This window comes from Adiantum capillus-veneris, chromosome 12 (assembly GCF_014529385.1).
Source record: "Adiantum capillus-veneris isolate H3 chromosome 12, ASM1452938v2, whole genome shotgun sequence".
In the NCBI taxonomy this organism is placed as follows: Eukaryota; Viridiplantae; Streptophyta; class Polypodiopsida; order Polypodiales; family Pteridaceae; genus Adiantum; species Adiantum capillus-veneris.
Window position 1 is genome coordinate 117590185 of NC_140942.1, and position 14463 is coordinate 117604647.

At 44.3% G+C, this 14463-nt stretch overlaps 1 protein-coding gene across 2 annotated transcripts in view; it reads left to right on the plus strand.

Annotated features, from left to right (window-relative positions):
• The first annotated feature begins 3311 nt into the window (after positions 1-3311).
• The window catches only part of LOC147446387 (DHHC-type zinc finger family protein), a 57199-nt gene continuing 46047 nt past the window's right edge, over positions 3312-14463 (plus strand). The window contains exon 1 of one of the 2 annotated variants that reach the window (XM_086525627.1): positions 3312-3584. In XM_086525627.1, coding sequence (XP_086381753.1) covers positions 3387-3584 — 198 coding nt within the window. In that variant the 5' untranslated portion in view covers positions 3312-3386. The remainder of the gene's footprint in view (positions 3585-14463) is intronic. The other variant, XM_086525628.1, reaches the window with a different exon arrangement.

The window sequence follows — 14463 nt, forward strand, 5'->3', positions numbered from 1 at the left end:
AGAATTTTGAGGAAGACTCAAGAGGCAGTAGTTGCACCGTGTGCACTGCTTTCTCCTTCCCCTGAGCAGCAGATTTCCCCTTGGGACAATCCTTTTTGCCATGGCCTCTTCCTAAACATTGAAAGCATAACTTCTCTTTCTTGGCTTTATTAAATTCCTCAGGAGAGAGAGGACCCCTGGACCCCTTGGGTTTTTTAGATGCATCTGAATTAGCAACTAGAAATTTTCTTTTATTGTGCCCGTACTGAGTGCGTGTATTACCATGTAGACTAGCAGGCACGTTACTATTATGTTTTTTCTTATTATCAGGGTAATCATGATATATGTGCTTTCACTATGGCTTCCTCAAGTGTTTAGGGTCTTGGGTCTTGACATACTTCTTAAGCTCTGGTGTCAGACCTTGTATGAACCCTCGTACTTGCTGAAAGGTATCCAAGCCTTCCAACTTGAGGATAACGTCCTGATAGTGAGAGATATATTCAAGGAGTGATGGGTATTGGAGCATGGAATATGTGTCCCAAGCCGTCCAATTCCGATCGGCCTCATTTGTAGGCAAAAATTCCTTGCTAAACATTGCTTCAAAGGCTGCCCAACTTTGTGGTATGATGTTCTTCTCCTTGAGAGACATCCACCATTTGTAGGCCTTGCCTTCCAGAGTTAAGCTCATTTGTAGAGCTCTGACTGCATCCGGAGTACGCCGTAAGGCGTGAATTCCATCCCATTTACTGAAAAAGATGTTCACTGCATCCTTATTGCGGTCTCGGTCTTTGCCCTTGAAAACTGGTGGTTTAAAGTTCTTTAACAAGTCATCCACCTCTTGGGCAGTGAGAGTATGCAACGTTTCATTAATTGGGCCTTGCCCTTGTGTTCCAACGGCTCATGCATGTGGGTGTCAGCAGGACTCTTAGACAGATGTTGCATTAATTGAATGACTAATGTGGAAAGTTTAGTAACATTTTCATTTAAAGCTTTAAAATTTTCATCCATGACTGTCATGCGTGTCTGAAGTGCACGAAATTCTTGAATATCGAGCTATTCGTAAGTATCTTCTCCTGCCGTAGCGTCGCGGGTACTCTCCTTGAGAGGATCCGGCCGCGAGCCATCATTGGTAGGATCAGGAGTACTTTGCTCAAAACCGAATGTCATATTGATATCCGAATCCATGGCTACACAGTGCGGTGAAAGAAGTACTCAGAAAAAAATACCTGATGTTGAGAGCACTCGTCAAGTATAGGAGCTTTGCTAACTCCACTTGTGCGTCGTAGCACTTGACCGTCGAAAAAGGAAGAACTTGCACAAGCGACGTAGAAAACGAACTCTGAAAAATCGCCCGTGGCTCACAAGACGACTGAAATCTTGTAGTGGAGATGGTTGAATCATCACTGTTGTGAAGAAGCTTGATTATTGAAAGCTTTCCTAATCGGCAAACGATTATGTTGCATGAACTCCAATTGAAACTGTCGCAATTGTAAAAATATGCAAAAATCTGGAATTTCTGCAAGGATTGAGCGGAATCGTGAATCGTCAAGCTCGAGGGAAAGCCGACACGGCTTGATTCTTGCACCGAGTACGGAGGTTGAGGCTTGTGACTTGCCTTGCTTGTGGGAAGGACCACCAAGAAGGTCCAAGGCTCAAAACATTGTGGTAATTGGCCATGCCATGTGAAAGAAGACGATTTTTTTGAAGAAAAAAGTCGTAGGCAGCGTGAGCAGGAAACTCGAGCACAAGAGGAAGTGTGTGCGGCTTGCTCAGGCACAATTAGGCCAAGTGCTCATGGAAGCTCTCCATTGAATCCATGGCACTCCTGTCAAGCCAGAGCTTGCTCAAATCCATGCACTACACAGTTGCGTCCAAAAAAGGAAACGTACCCGATTTAGGCAAGCAAAACTGCTATTTTTAGAAAAATCCCTAAAAAAGCCACGGTTCACACCTTAAAGCCCCCTTTTTAGGAGCCAAAAGTGAGAACGCCTACAGAGAGAGTGAAAGAGAGACCTCCTAGGCCACCTAAGCTCTGATACCAGTGTAAGAACTAGGAAAACTAAACTAGAGATCCTCCTCCCAACCTCCCATTATATAGGCAGGCTCCTAGCCCCTTGCCCTAAACGGATCCCCTATCCACACTATCTAGCCCGACCCTTGGCCGTAGTCCATGACCATCCTAGTCCTTAGGTTACAGGACCCTTGTCCTGTCATATGCTAGCAAGAAGAGTGATGATAAGTGAGGAACTAATTCTTTCTCTTATGAAATGTTTCTTCTTCCTCTTCCCTACCCTCATTTCCAACTAGCTCTCTCCACCTTCGAAGGTGTTTGAGGCCTTGGGACTGAGGCTTGGGATAGTTAATGCTTTTGCATGGTTCATGTTATGCTTGTGATGCATGAAGCTTTCCATCTTCATTGCATCACCTAGGTCACAAGGAACACAAAGATTGTATTGTACCAAGTCTCTCTTGATGGGAGAAACTATAATACAAATGCCTATTAGAGGGGGGACGGACTCCACATAAATCCGGTCCTCAACTGTTGTCATGTTCTCTAAACTCTCTCTCTTGCAAAAGTATTGTTCATGCCAAGTTAACTAAATACTATGTTTATGTTGCTACCATCAACTTAGTTCACCCTCTATGCTTACAAAGTAATTCCACAAAAGTGCTATCTCTAATTTCCGCTACTCGCAAAGTTCATAGGCCATTTCCATTACACACATAGTTCGAGGTGGCATGCTGACCTATGCCCAAGTGTGTGTGAGAGTGTTCCACGCTGGTAAGGCTGCCCATGGGCAGGAGACTCCCCTCTCAACTAATCGGGTAGAGAGAGAGAGAGAGAGCTTGACACACCCCACTTTTTGTGAGTGAGTCTACCCATGGTGTGTGAACCATATGTTGGACCTCTGCCTAGTCTTCTCGAATTCTTAGTGGAAAAGGTGCTTGCTCCCCTTGAGCAGTTTGAATCCAACCTAAGGCCCCTATCACAAAAAATACCCATTTGAGCGCTCTTTGTGTCACACAAGTGAACAAAGTTTAAAGTTTACTTTTTCGCAACCACTGTTGTCAAATGGACGTAGCCTCGGTTGAAGGGTTTTCGTCATTGATGGTTGACGCTAAAGTTGAGACCCTCCGATATGTCTTCGCGCCACCGCATTTGCGGATGACCGCCGGTGCGCATGGATGGGCAAGGGGTTGATTTCGCTCAAGCTTTTGCTGCCTCATCCCCAAACCTGTCCGGGCGGACGTCTGTGACAGGGACCTAAATTCCTTATAGTAAGGCTTATACATTTTGGTTTGAGACCGTGCCCCGTTTTATAGTGTTTTGACTGCCTCCCTCCCTCCCTCCCTCCCTCCCTCTCCATGGAAGCAACGTAATCAGCAGGCCCCTTGCTTGTCAAACGATGGCGTGGAACGTGTTCCGGTTCTGCACAGGCCTACGGATCGTGGGCTCCATCATGATTGTGGTGGTGCTAGCCATAGTAGCTGTTTCTTACTACGCTGTCGTCATCGCCTCTTACATCCCGCAGCTCCTTGGTCCTGCTGCTTCTTTTCATGACATTATCCTCGCCCTTCTTGTGCTTCTGCTGTTTCATGCTCTGGTATGTCTATGTTTGTGTTTGCTTTGTGCGCGTGCAGAGAGAGAGAGAGAGAGAGAGAGAGAGAGAGAGAGAGAGAGAGAGAGAGAGAGAGAGATTTAGTTATAACGTCTTAGGAAACTATCTCAAGAGACCTTAAAGATCTAGCCGATGAGGAGAGTTGAACTCAAGACCTGTTATTCAAGAGGGAAATGACATAACACACTTGGGTGATAGAAAGAGAGAAAATCTTTACTTGTCGGAACAGTTCTAAGAGACTTCAAAGGTCTATCTGTTAAAGTCTTGAACTGAACACCTCTTAAATGGGTTCCCAAAGGACCTCAAAGATTTTGTTAAGCATCTGACAGTTATGAACTCAAGACCTCTTACTACGACAATCCCAAGAGACCTCAAAGACTTTTTTGACTATCCAGCAGCCTTAAACTCAAGACCTGAATAGGGTTACCAATTTACCACCCTTGGAGAGAGAGAGAGAGAGAGAGAGAGAGAGAGAGAGAGAGAGAGAGAGAGGCACCGATGGATTCTTAATCAACCCTCTGAAGGTCCCTTTGCATGATTACCTCCCTTGGGAGACTGTCCAATAGTCTTCTAGAGAGCTTAATTCCTATTGGTTCTTTTATTAAGTGTTTTTAAAATAATTAAACTAGATTTACTCTCGCTTAATTCTCATTGGTCCACCTCCAAGGCCATCCATTAGGATTTGAGTACACCTTGTGGGCATTTGGGCTAGGGAGCTGACATCTGTCCCTAATTTCCTTTGTGTAAAAGGAGCTTGTGTATGTGTGTGTGTGTCTCTCTTTCATCTCCTACTGCTAGGGCTCGTCCCCTCCTATGTAGGGATGCATGAAGACTTTTTGAGCACACACAAAGCATCCAATTTTCCTAGGCTTTTGACTTTTGGACACAACCTTTGAATTTTGGAACCTTAGCATTTTGGAAGTCTTAATGCGTTGAACCTTAGGGTCTTTTAAGCCCATTTTTGCACCTTGCTCTTTTGCAGATGGCCCCCCCTTTGGATCCCTATTTTCCCTCCTTTGGATCCCTACTGTGGCCGGTCTGCTAGCTTAACCAATATTCTAGCTTTTTCTCCCCTGGCACTTCCCCACATTAAATGATCAGTTTAATATGAGAAAATCATTTAGGAGAATTAGATATTGATTATTATGACATTACCTCTGTCTTGAAATCATAGTCGTCCTTGACTATGGTATAGAGAAGATAAAGCATATTCATGAGTCCTTTTCTTAGCGGGTAGAGGATCCCTATATTACCCTACGACATCATTCCTCAATGGATGACTAGTCCATTTGGCGCTTGAGAGCCTGAGGCTGCGGCAAGCATGTCTGCACATTAGTCGTATCAATCTTCCATAGTAGAGTGACAAGCTCTACTTGGTGTTTGGAAGACGTCGTCTCCGCAAACTTGATCTAAGCATGCATGCTACACAAAGCATCCAATTTCCCCTAGGGTTGACCTTTGGACACAATCTTTGAATTTTGGAACCTTAGCATTTTGGAAGTCTTAATGCGCTGAACCTTAGGGTCTTTTAAGCCCATTGTTGCACCTTGCTCTTTTGCAGATGGCCCCCCCATTGGATCCCTATTTTCCCTCCTCTGGATTTCTACTGTGGTCGGTCTGCCAGCTTAACCAATATTCTAGCCTTTTCTCCCCTGGCACTTTCCCATATTAAATGATCAGTTTAACATGAGAAAATCATTTAGGAGAATTAAATATTAGTTATTATGACATTACCTCTCTCTTGAACTCATAGTCGTCCTCGACTATGGGATAGAGAAGATAAAGCATATTCTTTTTCTAGCGGGTAGAGGATCCCTATGTTACCCTACGACATCGTTCCAGAGTGGATGACTAGTCCATTTGGCGCTTGAGAGCCTAAGCTGCCGCAAGCATGTCTGCACATTAGTCCTATCAATCTTCCATAGTAGAGTGACAAGCTCTACTTGGTGTTTGGGAGACGTCGTCTCCGCAAACTTGATCTAAACATGCATACTACTTCATTTTTGTGCACAATAAAGAAAAAGAGTCTTATAAGACAAAAACTTTGTTCATTTTTAACATTTGTACATTTGCTTACTCTAGGGAAGCATTGACAAGGTTTAGGTTATCCTTTAGTTGTATGCCTTACATCCATCTAGCATCTTCAAAAGGATAATTCTTAAACTTAATAAGATATCGTCGGATAGTCTTACCGCCTCTTAGTACCTTGTCTTCATGTCGGAGAATGGACTCGAGCTGCAGCACCTCTTCTTGGTCCTCGATCTCCGGTGGGTCTTCAATAGTTGGTTTTTGTGGTGGCTCTCCTTTGTAAGGCTTTAGTAGGCTCACATGGAAAGCATTTTGTATGAGCCAATGGCTGGGCAACTTGAGTTGATAGGAGTAAGGTGCAGCGGAAGTGAATGTTGAACTTTGCTCAAGATGAGTGCTCCGAACTGTGCTCAAGGTTCCTTTTACTTACGGAAGGGAGAGCCTTCCGTTCCTTTAGTGAGAGAGTGCAATGGACACAAACAAAGTGGATAAACACTGTGAATGAAGGTGCTGAGACGACTGAGAGATAGAGAGAGAAGAATACGACACCAGAATGTTGTCAAACCCTCGTCCGAAGGCCCCACTCTCTATGGCGAGAGCGGTCTACCTGTGACTGCACAAATCTCTACAATGCTTGGACTCGTCGACGACGACGAGACGGGCTGAAATCTGAAAACGCTAATGGCTTAATCTGCAAATCTTCTATTTGCCGAATTTTGACTCTATGTCGGTGACAATGTCGATGGTGACGACGAGGCGTTGAAAACGCAGATGCTGAAATCTGCGTTTTTCGGGCTGAATCTATAAACTTCGCGGGATCTGACAGTGCGGCGAGGAACTGTTGCGGGAAGGTGAGATTTGTGAGGTTTGGGGGTTCTGCTGTGGTGTCTGACTGCTGAAAACTGAAAATGTTGGCTCGACTGCTACTTCTGTCGCGAAGATCTGCGAAAACACTAGGTCTTTGGCTGATCCAAAAACGCTAGGCTGACTTGGGTTCTGCGGTGGAAATCTGCTAACGCTAGGGCTGATCTGCTGTCTATTGTCGTTGTGAATATGCAAGCGCAAAAACACTGGCTGATCTGATGCAAAAACGCTAGGCCTTCCGCAATGCTAAAACGCTAGAGTTGTCGCGGGTCGGTCTTGCTGAGAAGTTGCTTGTTGAGCAAGGTGCTCCTGCTGCCTCTTCTACCAAAAAGTGCTAGCGCTAGGTTTGCTTATATACGAACTTAGCAAAATTGCCCTACTTACTTTCCAACAAAAGTCACTTAAAAATAATAAGTGAAAAATGTCAAAAATAGGAAAAATAGGTCTATGCACTGTAAAAATGCTACTGATGGGATCTGACTAGAATCTGATTGTCATGCTGTGTGCAACCAGAGGATATGCATTTAATATAAGTGTCTGGACATGCACGGTCTGCGAACAGACTCACAAAAGTGCCAGATCACTTCCTATTCTAGACTGACTTGACTGAATTGAACCCTGGTCATGCCGTAGCTTGTCCACGGACACATAGGGTTGGATGTGTCACGTGACAATAGGCCATCTCATTGATTGGTCTAAGAATCTGGAAGGGACCATAGTACCTTTTTGCTAACTTAGCATAGTACTTTTGGTGTCCCGTAGGATTCTTGCCCGTCGTGTGCCTTAATCGAGCCTTGGAAAATTTGAGTAAGACCCAATCATTTTCTTTAAAGGCTTGGGCTCTTCTATGCTTATCAGCAGCAGCCTTTTGCCTTTGCTATGAGATAGAGATAGCATCCTTAATCTTTTGGAAAGATTCTTGTAGATCTCGGCTATACTCATCTGCAGCGAAGATCTTCCCGTGTACCTTAAGTAGCAGGGGACTTTTTGATCTTCCCTCTATTACCTCGAAAGGTGCTTTTCCCGTGGAAGTATGTATAGTGTTATTGTAGGCATAGTCCACTAAGGGTAAGTACTTATCCCATTGGGATCTTTGATCTACTTCCGTTACATAGACTTTTAATAGATGAAGAATTGCTAGGTAAGCTATTTCACTTTGGCCATCCGTTTGTGGGTGATAGGCCGAAGGGAAATTTAGCCTTGTTCCTAAATTCTCAAAGAGACCCTTTCAGAAATCACTCGTCATTCTAGGATCTCTATCCGACACTATGGACATTGGCAAGCCATGGTACTTGAAGATTTGTGAAATGAAGAGGGTCGCCATTTGATGGGCTTTGATAGTCTTTTTGACAGGTATAAAATGAGCTTGTTTACTGAACTTGTCTACTATCGTCCATATTTCTGTATTCCCATGGATAGACTTAGGCAATCCAAAGATAAAATCCATGGATATGCTCTCCCATGGTGAATTAGGGATTGGCAAAGGTTGAAGCAATCCAGGTTGCTTCCCTTTATCAAACTTCGTCTTTTGGCATACCACACATTTAGAAACATACTCTTGTATGTTTGCTTTCATGGTAGGCCAGTAGAAATATATTTCAATCCCTTTTAGGATAGACTGAATCCCTCTATGCCCCGCATAAGGAGGAGCATGAGATTCATCATTACTTTCTCACGTAGTGAGTTAGTAACGCTTAGTCTATTGCCATAGAGAAGATAACCATCTTGTAGAGTAAATGGTTCCTCTTTCTTCCCTAGTATCTCTAAAATCGGGATCAATAGCATACTCATCTATCATACAAGATAGATCATTGTGAGTTGCTACGGAAACCGCATTCACTCTTGACCGTCTTAAGAGTGCATCGGCTACTTGATTATGCTTGCCAGCAATGTGAGCAATATGAAAATGAAATTGCGAAAGGAAATTTGCCCACCTCATTTGTTTGTCGGAGAGCTCGGTCTGCGTCATGAAGTACTTAAGACTTTGGTGATCCGTTCGCAGAATGAAAGGAGTCCCCAGTAAATAGTGCTTTCATGAGTCCAAGGCATGTAGAACTGCGAGGAGTTCCTTTTCATATTTGCCTAGAGCTTTGATCAACTGGGTCGAGCCTTCGACTTTCATAGCCTATGGCATGTCCTTCTTGGAGCAAAACAGCTCCAAGGCTGTTGCTAAATTGGCTTTATCTTACAGAAAAATATGGATTTATAAGTGAGGGTTTTCTCGCTTGGAACACCAAGGAAAAATAATTCTAAATGAATTATTGGAATTTTAAGTAAGAGGGCTTTTCTCACTAGAGACATCCGAGTACAGAGTATTCCTAGTGCGTCATTTAAAGTAATGACGGGAACATTGAGAACGGGAATATCTGTAAGGCCACCAGGAACGGGTACTTCTGATGCGTCACATCGGATGGGTGACAGGGAGCATCGGAAAGAAGTATCCGACCATCCGGGAACGGACATCTTTGATGCGTCATAGGATGGGTGACATAGAGCATCGCGAAGGAGATTGTACCGTAAGCTCGGTAGGAAAGGACTAGGTGATGGGTATTCCTGATGCGTCACAAGGTGGGTGATGGGTGTATAGGAAAGGGGATATCCATAGTCGAGAGGAAATTCCGAACCGTGTTAGAATTGTGCACAAGGAAAAAGCAAGCACTTGAATGAAGATGGGTTCAAAGGAAACTTTGAGGAAAAACAGATGCTTTTTGAGAAAGCGGGACTGCTTTTCGGGAAAGCAGATGCTTTCCCGCGAGGAAGTCTATGTCTGCATTGCAACTGTGCATGTGATTGCATCCAGGGACGCCTGGGAAGTGCTGTGAAAGCATTGTTTTTAACTTATAAGGTTTTATTGAGTTTTTGGGCAGGTTCAGACTATTTGTACAATATGCCGGCCGCAGACTTTGAAGGTAACGATTTTCATGTTCTGATCTTTGAGTATTTGATTGCAGGTGTACTTCCTCTTAGTGAGGGAGTAGGAGCAGAGGAAGGTATGAGTCTCTGCAAGAGAAAAGCGCTCTGAGGAACTAGAGCCAGATCAGCCCAAGGGTTTCGTATCCGAGTTTGGGAAGTAGATCCACGGATCGGAGAGAGGTAGTCTCTCAAGTTGTGATCCGGAAGTTGGGATTCCCAAGTAAGGACTTCATGTCCGGGAAAGCAGAGTTGTTCTGCGGGAAGAGGACTCTGGAAAGAGAGTTGGAAAAGAGTTGCAGGGATGCCATGCTCTGAGTCTGGAAGGTGAGATCCAGAGGCGAGAACCTTGATTCTGGAGGAATTGGAATAAGGAACGGAAGTTCCTTGGAATAGGGTTTTGCCCTAGGAATCGGAAGCTGAGGCTTCCGGGAACCATCAAGTCTTATTCTAGAACGAACGTGGTAATACGTTCGGTTCAAGTGCTTGTATAGACTTCTCCTCAGTAATAAAGATACCATTACGGGGGGGGGACCAGCCCATCTTCTGGTCACCAGTACTGTGTCGATCTTCTCACTCTCTATCTCTCTCTATCTATTTCTCTCTATATCCTTTGTATTGCTAAATTGGCTTTATCTTACAGAAAAATAATTCTAAATGAATTATTGGATTTATAAGTGAGAGGGTTTTCTCGCTTGGAACACCAAGGAAAAAAAATAATTCTAAATGAATTATTGGAATTTTAAGTGAGAGGGTTTTTCTCACTGGAGACATTCGAGTACAAAGTATTCCTAGTGTGTCATTTAAAGTAATGACGGGAACACTGAGAACGGGAATATCTGTAAGGCCACCAGGAACGGGTACTTCTGATGCGTCACATCGGATGGGTGACAGGGAGCATCGGAAAGAAGTATCCGACCATCCGGGAACGGACATCTCTGATGCGTCATAGGATGGGTGACATAGAGCATCGTGAAGGAGATTGTACCGTAAGTTCGGTAGGAAAGGACTAGGTGATGGGTATTCCTGATGCGTCACAAGGTGGGTGACGGGTGCATCGGAAAGGGAATATCCATAGTCGGGAGGAAATTCCGAACTGTGTTAGAATTGTGCACAAGGAAAAGCAAGCACGTGAATGAAGATGGGTTCAGAGGAAACTTTGAGGAAAAACAGATGCTTTCTGAGAAAGCGGGATTGCTTTTCGGGAAAGCAGATGCTTTCCCGCGAGGAAGTCTATGTCTGCATTGCAACTGTGCATGTGATTGCATCCCGGGACGCCTGGGAAGTGCTGTGAAAGCATTGTTTTTAACTTATAAGGTTTTATTGAGTTTTTGGGCAGGTTCAGATTATTTTTAAAATACGCCGGCCGTCCACTTAATAAGTGGGCAGCCATCTGATAAACAAGGCAACAGATCAGCCAGCGTTTTCTCTCTCTTTTTCTGGCAGAACAGAAAAAAAAAACCGGCCGCGATCTCTACGCGAGCAACTATTTGTCCCCGTGGCTAGGAGCTATAAAAGCATCACATGCCCTCACTCAGAGGGGAGGATCAGTTTTTGCAAGAAGGAGATGCTGCTGCAGAGTTCACCCGCGAAGAAGACGTTTGCCGGTGATGCCCATGGTTGCCCCAAGTGTACCAGATGTCGCCAAGACTCAGTGCGCGAGTTCCCTCGCGAACAAGTGCCTACGGAGCGTGTTTCCATCGCGACAAGCTGCTGTTTTTCTCTGTTTTCAGCCCATAAACGTCGTAGACGGGGCTGATGTACGAGAAGGAACCCGAGAACACACCTCTTTTGTGTGTAGGATTGGAAGAGAGGATTTTCTATGGAGAGATCTCTTTCGAGGAATTGCTTTTCGAGAATCGAGTTGCGTTTCGAGCGTCGAGACTTTGAAGGTAACGATTTTCATGTTCTGATCGTTGAGTATTTGATTGCAGGTGTACTTGCTCTTAGTGAGGGAGTAGGAGCAGAGGAAGGTATGAGTCTCTGCAAGAGAAAAGCGCTCTGAGGAACTAGAGCCAGATCAGCCCAAGGGTTTCGTACCCGAGTTTGGGAAGTAGATCCACGGATCGGAGAAAGGTAGTCTCTCAAGTTGTGATCCGGAAGTTGGGATTCCCAAGTAAGGACTTCGTGTCCGGGAAAGCAGAGTTGTTCTGCGGGAAGAGGACTCTGGAAAGAGAGTTGGAAAAGAGTTGCAGGGATGCCATGCCCTGAGTCTGGAAGGTGAGATCCAGAGGCGAGAACCTTGATTCTCGAGGAATTGGAATAAGGAACGGAAGTTCCTTGGAATAGGGTTTTGCCCTAGGAATCGGAAGCTGAGGCTTCCGGGAACCATCAAGTCTTATTCTAGAACGAACGTGGTAATACGTTCGGTTCAAGTGCTTGTATAGACTTCTCCTCAGTAATAAAGATACTATTACGGGGGGGGACCAACCCATCTTCTGGTCCCCAGTACTGTGTCGATCTTCTCACTCTCTATCTCTCTCTCTATTTATTTCTCTCTATATCCTCTGGCTTCAGTAATAAGTGATAAATCCTATTTATCCGAATGTATTTTATATTGTTATGCGCTCCCGTTTGTGACACTTTGGCTTCAGTATTAAGTGATAAATTCTATTTATCCGAGTATATTTTACATTGTTATGTGCTCCCGTTTGTGACAGTGGTATCAGAGCATGGTCTCCTCTCTTTCTCTGTAAAGGAGGACGACTCTGGGAAGATACGAGAAGAAGCCATGACAAGCCAAGAGAGAAGTAAGCAGGCGGAACCCTAAGTCCTGCAAGGAAAAGCTCGCAGAGTTGGAAATTTTTTTTCTCTCTTCAAGAAGTCAACACAAGGCTTGGGATTCTCTGAGAAGGCGACAAGAGCATGATGCTCAAGAACCTAGAGAATCCAAGGAGCGGAATGCTCGAGATCCTTCAGAATCCAAAAAAATATCAACTAAAGCCATGGAATCCCGCCATTTCGGGAAGGATATGAAGAAGGTCTCTAGATCTCAGAACACTCCGGTCAAGCTTGATACTTTTGACGGAACGGAAGATGCTACGAAAGCTACCGCTTTCATTCGACAGTTTGAAGTTGCCTTTGCAAACGGCAATTTGTGAGAAGCTTCGAAGGTGAGGCATGTGACCAAACACCTCAAGGGGATTGCAAGTATACCCAAGCTCAAGGAACTTACAACAAGACTTGGATTCAATTCAAGGCTGAATTTTCCAACAAATTTTTTTCCTCTACGCTTTGAGGAAGGCATCCAAGAAGATTGGGATCGGTTTGCCCAATAGAAATATGAGCGAGTCCAAGCAATTAGTGGTTCACTCGTGCCAAGGTAGCTCCACTCTTGACCCTCTCTGAGGAAGGAAAGATGAAGAAATTCAATGAAGGACTTTTGCCCGAATTTTGTAGACGCATCTGCAAGATACTTTGCAGCAAATGGTGGACTCAGCAATACAAGTTGAAAGTGTACATCTCAGTGTACATAGAATCTAATCCCCGCAGTGGGACGAGAACCATTGAACACAGAAACGACGAATTTTTGTTACCTCTCCTGGAAGGATACATTGCTATCCGAAGAAAGTTTGGAGTAAGGGAATTCAATCTAACTCCTGAATTTTTGCCCCTCTAACTTTAAGTGAGAGGGCAAGTCTTTGATCAAAGTTAAATCTTTGAGGAACTCATAAAATGCATATTGCTTTTATGCACGAGATATGCATGTGTCTAACTAGGATAATCACTCTCGAGTATTTATGAGAGTAGGATCGATTTGAAACATTGTTTTTTGAGATGAATTGGTTTGCTCAACCATCCGGAAGGTCAACTATTGATCTAGTATCCGGTAGTTCACCAACAAATTACCTGCTATTGCGGGTAGGACGGCAGAAAGGAAGGAACCATTCCGAGCTTTCAACCAAGAAAAGCTTTCACTAAGCTTATGAACCAACACCCCCTACCCGGTCAAGGAAGACATGGTAGTGCTTTTCGCACAAGTGAACGAATACTCTCTTTACAAGGGAAGGAACAAGTGACGACTACGGCCTGTGCTCGAGGAATCCAAGCATTGAAATCCTAGTTTATTTGATGAGCGGGTTTTGCTCTAAGATTGAGCCAAGGGATCGTCAGGTTGAGTGTCTTCGCTCTAAGGATCTTACGAAGGGACGGAAATTTCCTAGGCTCACTGAAACTTATGTACACCTTTGGGTACATGGATAACACATGAAGATGCAGACCTATGCCAAGGAACTGGATGAGAGTTTGTTATACTCTCTTGAGCGTCTTTTTGCGCGCAAGGATATTCCGACACGAGAATCTCTATTTGAGATGTGTTCAGTAGAAGAAATTTGAGTTTCTCTACGGAGAAGAGGTTTTCTGATGGTCGTTGATCATTGAGTACGCTATGTGCTTTTACCATTACAGAGCAACTTTTGGTTGCGGTATATGTTTCTCCATGAGCGGGTCAAGTAGCATTTACACGCTGCTGGAATAAATTCGAACTATTATGTTCGTAAGAATATAGTTCGCCAACCGTTTCAAAACGGTAAGAATTACATATGGGAGAACATCCCTGAGAATCAAAGAGGGTTCGCTCTATTGTGAACCGGGTTTGAATGTACGTTCAGAAAATGCTATGGCTAGAATCCTATCTGCCTGAGATTTTGCAAATCGTCATTGATGCTTGCAAGGTGAATCATTTTTTATGATTTTGTAAGGAAGAGACGCTAATGGGCGTCGGGAAATCACTGCTGGTGGTAATAACTCGTAGGAGGAAACGATTGGAAGGAAGTGCTGTCGTGCACAAGGAATCTTCGGACTGGAACCGTCCGCCTACGTTGAGCGACGGCTTGGAACAAGAACCTTCTTTAAGGTGATTGCAAATTGTGGAAGAAAGACATCGAACTTAATGCTCTATGACTTGGGCATTCCCTATGTGGGAGGACACATGAGGTTTAATATCCTTAGGACTAATAGCGCAAGGTGATGCGCAAGGACATAGACCTAGATTGATTTCTAGGAGGTTTATTCTTCTCGGAATTGAGAAGGTGGAATTGAGTTAACAGATTCTCGGATGAGG